This window comes from Haematobia irritans, chromosome 2, assembly GCF_050003625.1.
Source record: "Haematobia irritans isolate KBUSLIRL chromosome 2, ASM5000362v1, whole genome shotgun sequence".
NCBI classification, from domain to species: domain Eukaryota; kingdom Metazoa; phylum Arthropoda; class Insecta; order Diptera; family Muscidae; genus Haematobia; species Haematobia irritans.
In genome coordinates this window covers 41,670,694-41,687,983 of record NC_134398.1, presented here as the reverse complement: position 1 = coordinate 41,687,983, position 17,290 = coordinate 41,670,694, and the positions used below count along the sequence as shown (strand labels likewise).

At 26.4% G+C, this 17,290-nt stretch overlaps 2 protein-coding genes across 2 annotated transcripts in view; one reads left to right on the top strand and one right to left on the bottom strand.

Moving 5' to 3' along the window:
* The window catches only part of stc (nuclear transcription factor, X-box binding stc), a 48,619-nt gene extending 33,964 nt beyond the window's left edge, over positions 1–14,655 (top strand). Inside the window, exons 3-5 of the mRNA XM_075293854.1 lie at positions 8,686–11,523; positions 13,387–13,923; positions 13,998–14,655. Of these exons, the coding sequence (XP_075149969.1) occupies positions 8,686–11,523; positions 13,387–13,923; positions 13,998–14,099 (3,477 nt within the window). The 3' untranslated portion in view covers positions 14,100–14,655. The remainder of the gene's footprint in view (positions 1–8,685; positions 11,524–13,386; positions 13,924–13,997) is intronic.
* Positions 82–1,924, bottom strand: LOC142224044 (uncharacterized). Its single transcript, XM_075293855.1, has 2 exons — positions 1,770–1,924; positions 82–941 (listed from the first exon to the last, which is right to left on the bottom strand). The coding sequence occupies exons 1-2, from the start codon at positions 1,815–1,817 to the stop codon at positions 171–173; spliced, it is 819 nt and encodes a 272-aa protein (XP_075149970.1). The 5' UTR covers positions 1,818–1,924; the 3' UTR covers positions 82–170.
* Positions 14,656–17,290: the final 2,635 nt, after the last annotated feature.

Here is a 17,290-nt window from a genome sequence, read left to right as displayed (position 1 = left end):
AAACAAAAAATGTTAAAATTGCTCTTTAAAAGTATGAAAAAAGCGAGTTATAAAAAATAGAATTAAAAAGAAAAAATGGAATTAATTTTATTTGCCTTCAAAAATTATCTTTTATTTAAAGAGAAAATCGCAACATTTTTTTTCGTAATAAATCCTGAATATAAGTTTTTTTAATTTTCTGTAATTTTTTTCGCCACTGACGCGAAAGCTGAAAATATAGCATTGATTATATCGCCAAAAATGTATTCTCTCCATTCCAACTGAGCTGTCAATCTACAATTTACATGACCCGCTTTGGTTTCTCTCTCCAATTCTTCTTCAAAAAAATCATCGATATCACCAAATGCATCATATTTTTCCTCCACATCAGTTTTTGATTGGAATTCATTGTACCATTTTATAAATTCTTTGTTATCCTCTTTGCCAGCATCGTCCAACAATTCTAAGAAGCTGTCAAATTGTTTTTCCAGTTCAATAAAATATGTTTCGGCAAATTGTTCTTTAGCCTTTTTCTCATCGATATCATCATCACTGTCATCAGTTTTATATTTCTTCCAAATGGCATCGACATCTTTATTATCGATTTGTCTACGAGTACTTTCAGCCGTGAAGAATGCCTTATGAAGTTGTCGCTGCAACTCACAGTTGTGGGGATCCGTCTTTAAACTCGCCTTGGTTTTTAAAAGCGTTTGAAGATTCGATGTCAAAGCTTCGTATAATTTAACCTTGTCCACATCAATATTATCTTTGTTTGCCTTAAGCCATTCATCATAGTGATCCAATATAGTTGGATGTGAGGTAGTCAAAACAAGGGTAGTATTGGCAGCGATATGGTTGATTTGCAAAAGAATTGAATCAAATATATCATAGCGTTTTTGATAGATTTTTGCCTGAAGAGGTCCATTAGTTGTGGTCTCGGGTGTTGGTGCAGCCAAACATAACTGGAAAGATATGAGAAAAATAAGAGCTTTAGCCAAGTTCAAGGAAAAGTTACTATTTGTGTAAAAAGAACTTACAATGAACTTTGAAGGTATGACCCAACACGAAACATTTTTTTTAAGAAATTGAATATATTTTGTCAAAAAAATATTTCTATAGAAAATTTTGTCAAAATTTTATTTCTACAGAAAATTTTGACAAAATGTCATTTCTATAGAAAACATTTTGTCAACATTTCATTTCTATAAAACATTTTGTCAAAATTTCATTTCTATAAAATATTATGTCAACATTTTTTTCTATAGAAAATTTTGCCAAAATTTTATTTCTATAGAAAATTTTGTCAAAATATTATTTCTATAGAAAATTTTGTCAAAATACTATTTCTATAGAAAATTTTGTCAAAATTTTATATCCTAAGAAAATTTTGTCAAAATTTTATTTGTATAGAAAATTTTGTCAACAATGTATTTCTATAGAAAATTTTGTTAAAATGTTATATTTATAGAATTTTTTTTTTCAAAATGTTATTCCTCTAGAAAATTTTGTAGAAATTTTATTTCTATAGAACATTTTGTCAATATTTTATTTCTATAGAACATTTTGTCAATATTTTATTCCTATAGAAAATTTTGACAAAATTTTATTTCTATAGAAAATTTTGCCAAAATTGTATTTCTATAGAAAATGTTGCTAAATTTTATTTCTGTAGGAAAAATAAAATAGCCTCAATTAATACGGTTATGAGATTTTTCTTTTAAGAGAATCTCTAGATTTGGCCCTATCGATTTGTTCTTTTTTTTTAATTTTAGTTTTTTTTTTTGACTTACCTGTAATGCTAAATAAGCAATACAAATGAAATTGACTAACATGTTCATTGTTTTCACTTCACTTTGCGTGTGTTATTATTGGCTAACTATATGGTACTGTTTATAATGAAGCTTTAAATGCAAGAATGAAAAGATTTTTTCTCAGTTCCCTTATCTCTTATATACATAGTTTAAGAATATTGACTTGACTTTACTTGGGATCTTCTAAAAGTTCAATTTCTATGTATTATCGTTAGCGTGCGCGTGTATTAATGCATTTCTTTTATAATGAAATTAAGTTTAGAAACTATGTTGAAGTGTCATAATGTGATTGTGTGCTTGTGAAGATTTATTTTCATTGACAAATGTTGCCAGCTGCCAAAAAACAAAATATATAAAAATATAATTTTCTATAGAAATAAAATTTGGCAAAATTTTCTAGAGAAATAGAATTTTGACAAAATGTTCTTTAAAAATAAAATTTTTACAAAATTTTCTATAGAAATAAAATTAAAAAAAAAATTTATGGAAATAAAATTTTGACAAAATTTTCTATAAAAATAAAATGTTTACAAAAATGTTCTTTAGAAATAAGATTTTGACAAAATTTTCTATAGAAATAAAATTTTGACAAAATTTTCTATAGAAATAAAATTTTGACAAAATTTTCTATAGAAATAAAATTTTGACAAAAATTTTCTATAGAAATAAAATTTTGACAAAAATTTTCTATAGAAATAAAATTTTAACAACAATTTTCTATAGAAATAAAATTTTGACAAAATTGTCTATAGAAATAAAATTTTGACAAAATTTTCTATATAAACAAAAATTTTGAGAAAAGTTTCTATAGAAATAAAATTTTGAAAAAAAAAATTATGGAAATAAAATTTTGAAAAAATTTCTATAGAAATAAAATGTTGACAAATTTTTTTTATAAAAATAAAATTTTGATAAAATTTTCCATAGAAATAAAATTTTGACAAAATGTTCTATAGAAATAAAATTTTGACAAAAATTTTCTATAGATAAAATTTTGACAAAAATTTTCTATAGATAAAATTTTGACAAAAATTTTCTATACCCGTGTAAAAATTGGTGGATCTGGCCAGATATTATTAGATCTCCTGCCATATCTGATTAGATATGATAGTATATGTAGGCAGATCTGGTCAGATCCGAAAAATGATAATATCTGATCAGATCTAATTCTAAAGGAATTAGATCTGACCAGATCTCAAATTTGGCCCACATCTAATTACATCTAATTTGATATAATTAGATGTTAATATATCTAATTATATATAATTTTATCTATAAATTTCCAATATTACTGAAATTAATTAATAAAAAGATTTATTTTAGGTTTTATAATGAAAGTGTATTTAATACAGCAAGTTGGCTCAAACCTATTTACGTTATATCTACGTCTAGGAATAAAAGTATAAGAATTCAATTAAAAATATATATACATAGCCTCTACGGCGTTTAAATTGTCCAAGGCATTTGGGGCATTGCTCTCTTCACACATTTTTTTATATTAGTCTCCCAGTTCCTCGCTTTGGCTACTCGGAATGAAACTCTGAAAAATATAACATATAAAAATACAGAAGATTTGTCAGTTTATTTAAAGACATGTTTACAAATAATACATAACTTACCAATAATTGCTTCTCGTGCCCAATAATTCAAACCAACGCAGGAATGGTTTGTGCGAAGTCCCAAATACCATACATGAATAATATATCCGTTTCATGATGCAAACCATCCCCAAATCATTATTTTATCTTTTTGACATTGAATTTTCGTCCAACTAGAAAGAGAAAATATTGAATATATAAAAATAGGACCCAAACGATAAACTTACCTCACCACTTCTCATACTCCTTGATCTTCGTCGAAAAATGAGAATACATAAAATTTTTATATGAATAAAAATATCAAACTCACATTATCCAATATTTGATACCAACATTTTGTTTTGAATTTAATAACAACAACCGTTGCTAATGGTGATTGTTATGTGATGATATTTTTGAAAACAAACAGAAAGTTGTGTCTGAACGTAAGAATTTTTGGAATTTTTAAAATGAATATCAAAAGGATTCTTCGAACTGTCACAACATATAATGATTGTTTGGTTATGTTCACCACTAGTTGTGTTGTGTGACCAAACATATGTATTTGTAACAATATATATCACGTTAACATTCTCGTAACAAACATATTTATTTTACACCCAAACATATACATATTTTTTTTTATTCGTGTAGCAGTACTGGTTCATGACTTAATCTGATACATATAATTAGACATGGAGCTATATATAGTATATAAAATTAGATATGATGTCATATATGAAGATATACAATTAGATCTTACCAGATATGACTGATATAATTAGATATAACAATATATATAATGAGATCTTGAATCAGATCTAATCATATAGAACACTATATATAACATATCTCCGTAGATCTATTTATATCCACAACCATATCTGAACAGATGAAATTATATATACTTTGATATTATTAGATATGATCAGATCCACCGATTTTTACACGGGTAGATAAAATTTTGACAAAAATTTTCTATAGATAAAATTTTGACAAAAATTTTCTATAGAAATAAAATTTTGAAAAAATTTTCTATAGAAATAAAATTTTGAAAAAAATTTTTATGGAAATAAAATTTTGAAAAAAATTCTATAGAAATAAAATTTTGTCAAAATGTTCTATAGAAATAAAATTTTGACAAAAATTTTCTATTGAAATAAAATTTTGACAAAATTTTCTATTGAAATAAAATTTTGACAAAATTTTCTATAGAAATAAAAATTTGAAAAAAAATTCTATAGAAATAAAATGTTGACGAAATTTTTTTATAAAAATAAAATGTTGACAAAATTTTCTATAGAAATAAAAGTTTGATAAAATTTTCTATAGACATAAAATTTTGACAAAATGTTCTATAGAAATAAAATTTTGACAAAATTTTCTAGAGAAATAAAATTTTGACAAAAATGTTCTATAGAAATAAAATTTTAACAACAATTTTCTATAGAAATAAAATTTTGACAAAATTGTCTATAGAAATAAAATTTTGACAAAATTTTCTATATAAACAAAAATTTTGAGAAAAGTTTCTATAGAAATAAAATTTTGAAAAAAAATTATGGAAATAAAATTTTGAAAAAATTTCTATAGAAATAAAATGTTGACAAATTTTTTTTATAAAAATAAAATTTTGATAAAATTTTCTATAGAAATAAAATTTTGACAAAATGTTCTATAGAAATAAAATTTTGACAAAACTTTCTAGAGCAATAAAATTTTGACAAGAATTTTCTATAGAAATAAAATTTTGACAAAAATTTTCTATAGAAATAAAATTTTGAAAAAATTTTCTATAGAAATAAAATTTTGAAAAAAAAAAAATTTATGGAAATAAAATTTTGAAAAAATTTCTATAGAAATAAAATTTTGTCAAAATGTTCTATAGAAATAAAATTTTGACAAAAATTTTCTATTGAAACAAAATTTTGACAAAATTTTCTATAGAAATAAAAATTTGAAAAAAAATTCTATAGAAATAAAATGTTGACGAAATTTTTTTATAAAAATAAAATGTTGACAAAATTTTCTATAGAAATAAAAGTTTGATAAAATTTTCTATAGACATAAAATTTTGACAAAATGTTCTATAGAAATAAAATTTTGACAAAATTTTCTAGAGAAATAAAATTTTGACAAAAATGTTCTATAGAAATAAAATTTTAACAACAATTTTCTATAGAAATAAAATTTTGACAAAATTGTCTATAGAAATAAAATTTTGACAAAATTTTCTATATAAACAAAAATTTTGAGAAAAGTTTCTATAGAAATAAAATTTTGAAAAAAAAAATTATGGAAATAAAATTTTGAAAAAATTTCTATAGAAATAAAATGTTGACAAATTTTTTTTATAAAAATAAAATTTTGATAAAATTTTCTATAGAAATAAAATTTTGACAAAATGTTCTATAGAAATAAAATTTTGACAAAACTTTCTAGAGCAATAAAATTTTGACAAACATTTTCTATAGAAATAAAATTTTCCATTTGTTTTGTTTTGTTATTGTTGGTTTTGTTCTTTAAGCATTGTTGTTGTTTTTTATTTCAGCTTAAAACCATACATTGACTAAACTACAAGAGTAGCTTAACCAACAGAGGAAAAGAATGTTTGTCAAATTTATTTGGGCAAAGCCCTATAGACTGCAAGATGGTTGGATGGACGCACGTTTCGGAATTACCACATTCCTCATCAGCATCCTCTACTTGCAGCAAAACTATCAACCAATTATCAGAATAAATTCAGGCAGTTTATTAAACCCAACAAAAACCACACTTGAACCCTCCGAAAAAAGGTTTTACATTGATAGCCGGCTTTTGCCGAAATAAATTCGAAACAAACATATCTCTTTTCCTATGCCACTGTCAAATCATCGATTTGAATTCACATGGCTGGGTTTATTTTGAGCGTGCCTCCTCTTCTTTTTCCATTTGTTTTGTTTTGTTATTGTTGGTTTTGTTCTTTAAGCATTGTTGTTGTTTTTTATTTCAGCTTAAAACCATACATTGACTAAACTACAAGAGTAGCTTAACCAACCGAGGAAAAGAATGTTTGTCAAATTTATTTGGGCAAAGCCCTATAGACTGCAAGATGGTTGGATGGACGCACGTTTCGGAATTACCACATTCCTCATCAGCATCCTCTACTTGCAGCAAAACTATCAACCAATTATCAGAATAAATTCAGGCAGTTTATTAAACCCAACAAAAATGAATTTATTCTGATAATTGGTTGATAGTTTTGCTGCAAGTAGAGGATGCTGATGAGGAATGTGGTAATTCCGAAACGTGCGTCCATCCAACCATCTTGCAGTCTATAGGGCTTTGCCCAAATAAATTTGACAAACATTCTTTTCCTCTGTTGGTTAAGCTACTCTTGTAGTTTAGTCAATGTATGGTTTTAAGCTGAAATAAAAAACAACAACAATGCTTAAAGAACAAAACCAACAATAACAAAACAAAACAAATGGAAAAAGAAGAGGAGGCACGCTCAAAATAAACCCAGCCATGTGAATTCAAATCGATGATTTGACAGTGGCATAGGAAAAGAGATATGTTTGTTTCGAATTTATTTCGGCAAAAGCCGGCTATCAATGTAAAACCTTTTTTCGGAGGGTTCAAGTGTGGTTTTTGTTGGGTTTAATAAACTGCCTGAATTTATTCTGATAATTGGTTGATAGTTTTGCTGCAAGTAGAGGATGCTGATGAGGAATGTGGTAATTCCGAAACGTGCGTCCATCCAACCATCTTGCAGTCTATAGGGCTTTGCCCAAATAAATTTGACAAACATTCTTTTCCTCTGTTGGTTAAGCTACTCTTGTAGTTTAGTCAATGTATGGTTTTAAGCTGAAATAAGAAATAAAATTTTGACAAAAATTTTCTATAGATAAAATTTTGACAAAAATTTTCTATAGATAAAATTTTGACAAAAATTTTCTATAGAAATAAAATTTTGACAAAATGTCCTATAGAAATAACATTTAGACAAAATTTTCTATAGAAATAAAATCTTGACAATATTTTCAATAGAAATAAAATTTTGACAAAATTTTCTATAAAAATAAAAATTTGAAAAAATTGCTACAGAAATAAAATGTTGACGAAATTTTTTTTATAAAAATAAAATGTTGACAAAATTTTCTATAAAAATAAAATTTTGAAAAAAATTTCTATAGAAATAAAATCTTGACAATATTTTCTATAGAAATAAATTTTTTTCAAAAATTTTCTATAGAAATAATGTTTAGGCAGTAGCCGACTATTAAACCCTTTTTCGGAAGGTTCAAGTGTATTTCACTTTGGGTTGAGTGAATTACCCGAATTTATTCTGATAATTGGTTGATAGTTTTGCTGCAAGTAGAGGATGCTGATGAGGAATGTGGTAATTCCGAAACAGCTGTACATCCAACCATCTTGCAGTCTATAGGGCTTTGCCCAAATAAATTTGACAAGCATACTTTTCCTCTGTTGGTTAAGCTACACTTGTAGTTTAGTCAATGCATGGCTTTAAGCTGAGATCAAAAACAACAATAACGAAATAAAATTTTGATAAAAATTTTCTATAGAAATAAAAATTTGACAAACATTTTCTATGGAAATAAAATTTTGACAAAATTTTCTATAGAAATAAAATTTTGATAAAATTTTTCTATAGAAATAAAATTTTGACAAAATGTTCCATAGAAATAAAATTTTGATAAAAATTTTCTATAGAAATAAAATTTTGTCAAAATTTTCTATAGAAATAAAATTTTGACAAAAATTTTCTATAGAAATAAAATTTTGACAAAATTTTCTATAGAAATAAAATTTTGACAAAAATTTTCTATAGAAATAAAATTTTGACAAAATTTTCTATAGGAGCAAAATTTTGACAAAATGTTCTATAGAAATAAAATTTTAACAAAACTTTCTAGAGAAATAGAAAATGTTGTCATTTTCTAGAGAAATAGAATTTTGACAAAAATTTTCTATAGAAATACAATTTTAATTATATTTGCTTAGTTCGGCTTGAGGTCATGTGAATAAAAACAGATGTTGTTGCTTTTTGAGTTGTATTTCTATATTTAAAATTTTCCAATATTTCAAGACATCTCCGATGCTCGTCTTCAGGGAAATTAATTTAAATTTAAAGAACAGTGAACTTCTTTACAAGGGACCATCGACAAGAAGCGACGGATATTAAAAAGCAAAACGAAATCGATGACGACAATAAGGTGATGGACCTTTAATGTCAACCAATTTTCCTTAAACTGTAATTGCCTCTTCTGAATATTTCACAAATTAATAAAAAATGTCGATTTTTTCTTTCATTTCAGTATTTCAATCCTTCAAGTGATTCGCTTTCCTACAATCACTTTTCACAAAATACCAACAGTGCCAATGGTATTAGATTTTCGGATAATCTTCCAAATTTTTCTCTTCCTATGGTTGGTGGTGGTGGTGGTGTAACTACTTCTAATACAAATTTTTATGATAGCTCACAATATGGTTCAAAATTCAATGGAGTTAATAATGGTGGAGATACAACGACATATTATGCTAATCCTTTTGCTACGGGTTTTGATTTTTCGGCAACAAAATTGCAAGCTACAGCTCCGGAATTTGTACCACGTTTTGATAAACTTTCGTTGAACGAAGACAGTCAAAAATCGACATTGATCATGGATTCCAAAGCAACGGAGAATATTGAAAAAACTTTTCATGCCATTGCTGGTGGTAGTAGTAATGCAGCGAAGGAAATCAAAACTACAGATTTGGAGAGCGGAAACCGAAATAATAATTGCGAGAAAGACTCAGCCGATACGAGTCTTGAGAAAGAGGAGAAACGTCATCGCCAAGAACGACGAAATAGCCGTCATAGTAACAACAAACAGGACAAAGAGAATAATAGACGCAATAATAATCGTTTGGAAAAAAACATGGAAAGATTTTCGAGGAATTTACAAGAAAAAAATATAAATAATGATTCGGCATCAAATTCCAATTCTTCAACTCCTTCATTAACTATGAATGGAAATGGTAGTTCGGCTAGTACCCCAGGTACCAGTGGAGGGGGAAGCCAATCATATCAAAATTCCGGGGCCCAAAAGAATACGGGGGCCTTTAGCAAATATCAAAATCATAAGAATACCAATGAAAGGTCAAAGAACAACAATGGTCTTCATAATAATGGTATCGGTGCAGGGCACTTTGAAACACAAGATAGCCAGGATAAGGCTGAGAGATATGCCAACCACAACATCAACAACAACAATGGTAACAATAACAACAACAAACGTTATCAAAATGGTCGACGTTCTCAGGATTTTGTAATCGATCGAGAGGACCGCTTTGACCGCTATGATCGCGCTGATCGATCAGAGAGGGGAAGAAATCAACGCAATGACTATCACCAGCGTTATGACAACTACCGTAGTAATAAACGCCGCGATGATTGGAATCGTAATCGTGATCGTATCAATGGCTTCCGGGTGGAGGAGAAATTTTCCCATGACAATGGTAAAGAAAGCCCTCTGCCCAGTCCTGAAAAGAAATCACCTAAAAAGATCTATCCCGAAAATGAGAAGCTGTCGCAGCGTGAGAAACTAATTCGTGATATTGAATGCCGTCGCTTGGAATGTTTGGTGTGTGTCGAAGCCATTAAGGCTCATCAGTCGGTGTGGTCCTGCCATAATTGCTATCACATCCTTCATTTGCAATGTATCATCAAATGGGCTTCTTCATCGAAATCCGATGATGGCTGGCGTTGTCCAGCCTGCCAAAATGTGGAGAAAGAAGTGCCACGCGATTATTATTGCTTTTGTGGCAAACAGAAGAATCCTTCAAACAATCGTCAAGATATAGCCCACTCTTGTGGAGAAGTCTGTGCTCGAGTCGAGGGCTGTCCCCATGCCTGTACCCTCTTATGTCATCCCGGTCCCTGTCCTCCGTGTCAGGCTCAGGTCAAACGTGAATGTGGCTGTGGCAAAACTTCAAAAACCTTGCAATGTTGCATCAAGGAGACCATTGAATGCGATTCCACTTGTGAGAAATTGTTGAATTGCGAATTGCATGTCTGCCAAGAGAAATGCCATGAGGGCAAGTGTCCGCCATGTAAAGAGAAAGTCGATCAGAAATGTCATTGTACCAAAAATGAAAGGCAGGTGACCTGTACAAGAGAGTCACATGACAAACATGTCTACTCGTGTGGTAAACCCTGCGGCAAGGATTTGGCTTGTGGCAATCACAAATGCAATCAATGTTGCCATGCTGGGGAGTGTAAACCTTGCAAAATGAGTCCGGACATTGTCACTTCGTGCCCTTGTGGCAAAATGCCTATAGTTGCGGATCAGCGTACATCATGCCTGGATCCTGTGCCAACATGCGAAGGTGTCTGCAGCAAGACCTTGAAATGTGGTAAAGCTACAAATCCTCATCATTGCACCTTCAAATGTCATTTGGGTAATTGTCCTCCCTGCAACAAACAGACGGCTGTGAAGTGTCGCTGTGGTCATATGGATCAAATGATCAAATGTCGCCAATTATCCACGAGAGCTGACGATGCTCGTTGTAAAAAGCGTTGCACGAAAAAACGTTCCTGCGGCAAACATAAATGCAACCAGGAGTGTTGTATAGACATTGATCATCTTTGTACACTGCCATGCAATTATACGCTGTCGTGTGGCAAACACAAGTGTGATCAGCCCTGCCATCGTGGCAATTGTCCCCCGTGCTATCGCTCATCATTCGAAGAACTCTTCTGCGAATGTGGTGCTGAGGTTATCTATCCTCCGGTACCATGTGGCACCAAGCGCCCAGTATGTAAAAAACCATGTTCGCGTAAACATCCTTGTGACCATGCTCCACAACATAATTGCCATTCTTCGGCCACATGTCCGCCATGTATGATGTTCACAACAAAATGGTGTTTTGGTCATCATGAGCAACGCAAAACTATACCATGTTCCCAACAAAGTTTCTCCTGTGGTTTGGCATGTAATAAGCCATTATCCTGCGGTCGTCACAAATGCATTAGGACTTGTCATGAGGGTCCATGTCAAACGGAGGGAGAGATTTGTAAGCAGAGCTGCACAACTGCTCGTACAAGTTGCGGTCATAAGTGTATGGCCCCATGTCATAATGGTGATTGTCCGGAGACTCCCTGTAAGGAAATGGTAAGTAATCTCGGTTGCTACTCGAGCCAAAAATAATCTACCAAAATATGGAGAAAATTTTACCAAAAAACTATCAATTTACCAAAAAACTATTTCTATAGAAAATTTTGCCAAAATTTTATTTCATAGAAAATTTTGTCAAAATGTTATTTCTATAGAAAATTTTGTCAATTTTTTTTATTTCTATAGGAAATTTTTCTCAAAATTTTATTTCTATAGAAAATTTTGTCAAAATTTTTATTTCTATAGAAAATTTTGTCAAAATTTTATTTCTATAGAAAATTTTGTCAAAATTTTATTTCTATTGAAAACTTTGTCAAAATTTTATTTCTATAGGAAAATTTTCTCGTTTCTATAGAAAATTTTTTAAAAATTTTATTTCTATAGCAAAATTTTCTCATAATTTTATTTCTATAGAAAAATTTTGCCAAAAATTTTTTTTTGTAGAAAATTTTGTCAAAATTTTATTTCTATAGAAAATTTTGTCAAAATTTTATTTCTATAGAAAATTTTGTCAAAATTGTATTTCTATAGAAAATTTTGTCAAAATTTTATTTCTATAGAAAATTTTGTCAAAATTGTATTTCTATAGAAAATTTTGTCAAAATTTTATTTCTATAGAAAATTTTGTCAAAATTTTATTTATAGAAAATTTTGTCAAAAATTTATTTCTATAGACAATTTTGTCAAAATTGTATTTCTATAGATAATTTTGTCAAAATTTTATTTCTATAGAAAATTTTGTCAACATTTTATTTCTATAGAAAATTTAAAAAAAAATTTATTTCTATAAAAAAATTTGTCAACATTTTATTTCTATAAAAAATTTTGTCAAAATTTCATTTATATAGAAAATTTTATCAAAATTTTATTTCTATAGAAAATTTTGCCAAAATTTTATTTCTATAGAAAATTTTGTCAACATTTTATTTCTATAGAAAATTTTGTCAAAATTTTATTTCTATAAAAAAATTTGTCAACATTTTATTTCTATAAAAAATTTTGTCAACATTTTATTTCTATAGAAAATTTTAGCAAAATTTTATTTCTATAGAAAATTTTGTCAAAATTTTATTTCTATAGAAAGTTTTGTCAATATTTTATTTCTATAGAAAATTTTGTCAAAATTGTGTTTCTATAGAAAATTTTGTCAAAATTTCATTTATATAGAAAATTTTGTCAAAATTTTATTTCTATAGAAAATTTTGTCAAAATGTTATTTCTATAGAAAATTTCTTCAAAATTTTATTTCTATAGAAAATTTTGTCAAAAATTTATTTCTATAGAAGATTTTGTCAAAATTTTATTTCTATAGAAAATTTTGTCAAAAATTTATTTCTATAGAAAATTTTGTCGAAATTGTATTTCTATAGAAAATTTTGTCAAAATTGTATTCTTATAGAAAATTTTGTCAAAATTTTATTTCTATAAAAAATTTTTGTAAAAATGTTATTTCCATAGAAAATGTTGTCAAAATTTTATTTCTATAGAAAGTTTTCGTCAAAATTTTATTTCTATAGAAAATGTTGTCAAAATTTTATTTCTATAGGAAATTTTTCTCAAAATTTTATTTCTATAGAAAATTTGGTCTACATTTTATTTGCCAAAAGAAATTTTATTTTTTTTCGAAAATCACTATACTAAGCCTAGATGTCAATAAATGAAGCAAATATTTGCAAAATCCTAAATCAAGGGTTTGTACGATTTGTTTCTCAATTGACCGTCGTTCGATTTATAGGCAAATTCTTATTCTGGGATGTTTGTGAACATATTTCTCTTTGCATATCAAAAATTCTATTTTATTTTATTATTTTAAAATTTTTTTTTATTATTTTAATAATACTTCCATTTCTTTTTCTATAGGTGGAAGTACAATGCGAATGCGGCAATCGTAAACAAATGCGTACATGTGCTGAATTGGCTCGTGAATTTAGTCGCATAGCCACAGCTCAATTAGCCTCATCAATGGCCGAAATGCAACGAGGAAACTATATGGAACTATCGGAAATTTTAGCTCCAGTTAAGCTCACTAATAAATCTAATAAAACTCTTGATTGCAATGATGAATGCCGTTTGCTGGAACGTAATCGCCGCTTAGCTATCGGCTTGCAAATACGTAATCCCGATTTGCCACAAAAGCTGTTGACAAAATATTCCGATTTCATAAGAAATTTTGCCAAACGTGATCCAGCTCTTGTGAAATCCATACATGAGGCTCTCACAACACTAGTAAAACTAGCCAAGGAAAGTAAACAGAAATCACGTTCACATTCTTTTCCCACTATGAATCGTGAGAAACGTCAATTGGTTCATGAAATGTGTGAAATGTTTGGTGTTGAATCGGTGGCCTATGATGCTGAACCAAATCGTAATGTTGTGGCCACAGCATATAAAGAGAGAGTAAGTAAAGTGATATATTATTATATACGATCCTTTTTTATTAAAGCATAATTATTTTTTGTATTTATTTTTAGTCTTGGCTTCCAGCAACCAGTATCATGGAAGTTATGGCTCGTGAAGCTGGTCAAAGACGAGTACCAGTGCCAAGTAATAATGCATGGGGCATCAAGAGATAATGTTGGTAAAACATCAAAGCTCTCGAAAATAATCAATTCACTACTTTATTTTATATTCAATATAATTCGATACTTTGCTTTTTTTTTTAAATAATTGTATAATTTTTTTTTTTGAGAATGAGGAGGAAATGATAAAAACCAGATACCATTAAATTACAGTCCCTAAGACTGTTTTCTCTCCTTGTACGTATGTTGGTGTTACTATACAAACATAATAGAGCGCATGATACTAACTTCCAATTTGTATGATCATGTCCACCCTCCATTGAAGTTTCATATTACATTCTTTGAGTTTCTTATTTAGTTGTCCTTTATTATTTTTTTTTAATATTTTTCGAAACTTTTTTGAAACAAATTTGTTTTGCTAAACCAAACATAACCTACCAAATCAAACCCATCTTTACACTAAAAGTTCAACTGAAAAGATACAGAACAAAACTGATAAATTAAAACACATGCAAAACACACACACATATATAAACATAGAATAAACAAAAAAGTCTTAAGGAAAAAATAATAAAGTTGTTTATTAATGAAATGTAAACGAAAAACAGAACATTTGAATTTTTATTTGTAATTGTATTACAGCCCAAGCGAAGTTCACGGTTTCGAACCACGTTTGCCACAGATGGTAGGATCTACGAAAATTGGTAGATTTTTTATAAAATAACTAAAATTTTGACAAAATTTTCTATAGAAATAAAATGTTCACACAATTGTTTATAGAAATACAGTTTTGACACAAAATTTTCAATAGAAATAAAATTTTGACAAAATTTTCTATAGAAATAAAATTTTGACAAATTTTTGTATAGAAAAAAAAAACTTTTGACAAAATTTTCTATAAAACAAAAATTTTTGACAAAATTTTCTATAGAAATACCATTTTGACAACATTTTCTATAGAAATAAAATTTTGATAAAATATTTTATAGAAATAAAATTTTGCAAAAAATTTCTATAGAAATAAAATTTTGATAAAATTTTTAATAGAAATAAAATTTAAACAAAATTTTCTATAAACCAAAAATTTTGTACAAAATATTCTATAAAACAAAAATTTTTGACAAAATTTTCTATAGAAATAAAAAGTGGACAAAATTGTTTATAGAAATAAAATTTTGACAAAATTTTCTATAGAAATAAAATTTTAACAAAATGTTCTATAGAAATAAAATTTTGAAAAAATTTTCTATAGAAATAAAATTTTAACAAAATTTTCTATAAAACAAAAATTTTTTACAAAATTTTCTATAAAACAAGAATTTTTGACAAAATTTTCTATAGAAATAAAATTTTGACAAAATTTTCTATAGAAATACAATTTTGGCACATATTTTGACAAAATTTTCCATGGAAATAAAATTTTGACAAAAGTGTGTATAGAAATGAAATGTTGACAAAATTTTCTATAGAAATAAAATTTTGACAAAATTTTCTCTAGAAATAAAATTTTGACAAAATGTGCTATAGCAGTCAAATTTTGTCAAAATTTTGTATAGAAATACAATTTTGACAAAATTTTCTATTGAAAATTTTGACAAAATTTTCTATAGAATTAAAATTTTGACAAAATTTTCTATTAATTTTTGACAAACTTTTCTATAGAAATAAATTTTTGAAAAAATTTTCCATAGAAAAAAAATTTTATAGAAATAAAATTTTGACACAAATTTTGACCAAATTTTTTGAAAAAATTTTTGACAAAATTTTCTATAAAACAAAAATTTTTTACAAAATTTTCTATAAAACAAAAATTTTTCACAAAATTTTCTATAGAAATAAATTTTTGACAAAATTTTCTATAGAAATGCAATTTTGACAACATTTTCCATAGAAATAAAATTTTGACAAAATTTTCTATAGAAATAAAATTTGAAAAAAAAAATCTATAGAAATTAAATTTTGATAAAATTCTCAATTGAAATAAAATTTTGCAAAATTTTCTATAGAAATAAAATTTTGACAAAATGTTCTATAGAAATACAATTTTGACAACATTTTCTATAGAAATAAAATTTTGACAAAATTGTCTATAGAAATAAAATTTTGACAAAATTGTCTATAGAAATAAAATTTTGGCATATATTTTGACCAAATTTTCTATAGAAATAAAATTTTGACAAAATTTTCTATAGAAATAAAATTTTGACAAAATTTTCTATAGAAATAAAATTTTGACAAAATTTTCTATAGAAATAAAATTTTTACAAAATTTTCTATAGAAATAAAATTTTGACAAAATTGTCTATAGAAATAAAATTTTGGCACATATTTTGACCAAATTTTCTATAGAAATAAAATTTTGACAAAATTTTCTATAGAAATAAAATTTTGACAAAATTTTCTATAGAATTAAAATTTTGACAAAATTTTCTATAAAAATAGAAACAAAATTTTGAAAAAATTGTCTATAGAAATACAATTTTGACAAAATTGTCTATAGAAATGAAATTTTGACAAAATTTTCTATAGAAATAAAATTTTGACAAAATTTTCTATAGATATAAAATTTTGACAAAATGTGCTATAGAAGTAAAATTTTGTCAAAATTTTTTTATAGAAGTAAAATTTTGTCAAAATTTTTTATAGAAATAAAATTTTGACAAAATTTTCTATAGAAATAAAATTTTCACAAAATTTTCTAAAAAATAAAATTTTGACAAAATTTTCTAAAAAATAAAATTTTGACAAAATTTTCTATTGAAATAAAATTTTGACAAAATTTTCTATAGAAATAAAATTTTGACAAAATTTTCTATAGAAATGAAATTTTGACAAAATTTTCTATAGAAATAAAATTTTGACAAAATTTTCTATAGAAATAAAATTTTGACAAAATTTTCTATAGAAATAAAAATTTTGATACAATTTTCCATGCAAATAAAATTTTGACAAAATTTTGACAAAATTTTCTATAGAAATTCAGTTTTGGCAATTTTCTATAGAAATAAAATTTTGACAAAATTTTCTATAGAAATAAAAATTTTGATACAATTTTCCATGCAAATAAAATTTTGACAAAATTTTCTATATAAATAAAATGTTGACAAAACTTTATATAGAAATAAAATTTTGACAAAATTTTATATAGAAATAAAATTTTGACAAAATTTTCTATAGAAATAAATTTTTGAAAAAATTTTCTATAGAAATAAAATTTTGACAAAATTTTCTATAGAAATAAATTT

Excerpts from the sequence above, each read along its gene's own strand:
- LOC142224044 (XM_075293855.1), bottom strand. The coding sequence starts at position 1,817 with ATGAACATGTTAGTCAATTTCATTTGTATTGCTTATTTAGCATTACAG. Across the intron at positions 942-1,769 it reads TTGCTTATTTAGCATTACAG|TTATGTTTGGCTGCACCAAC; the intron begins GTAAGTCAAAAA and ends ATATCTTTCCAG.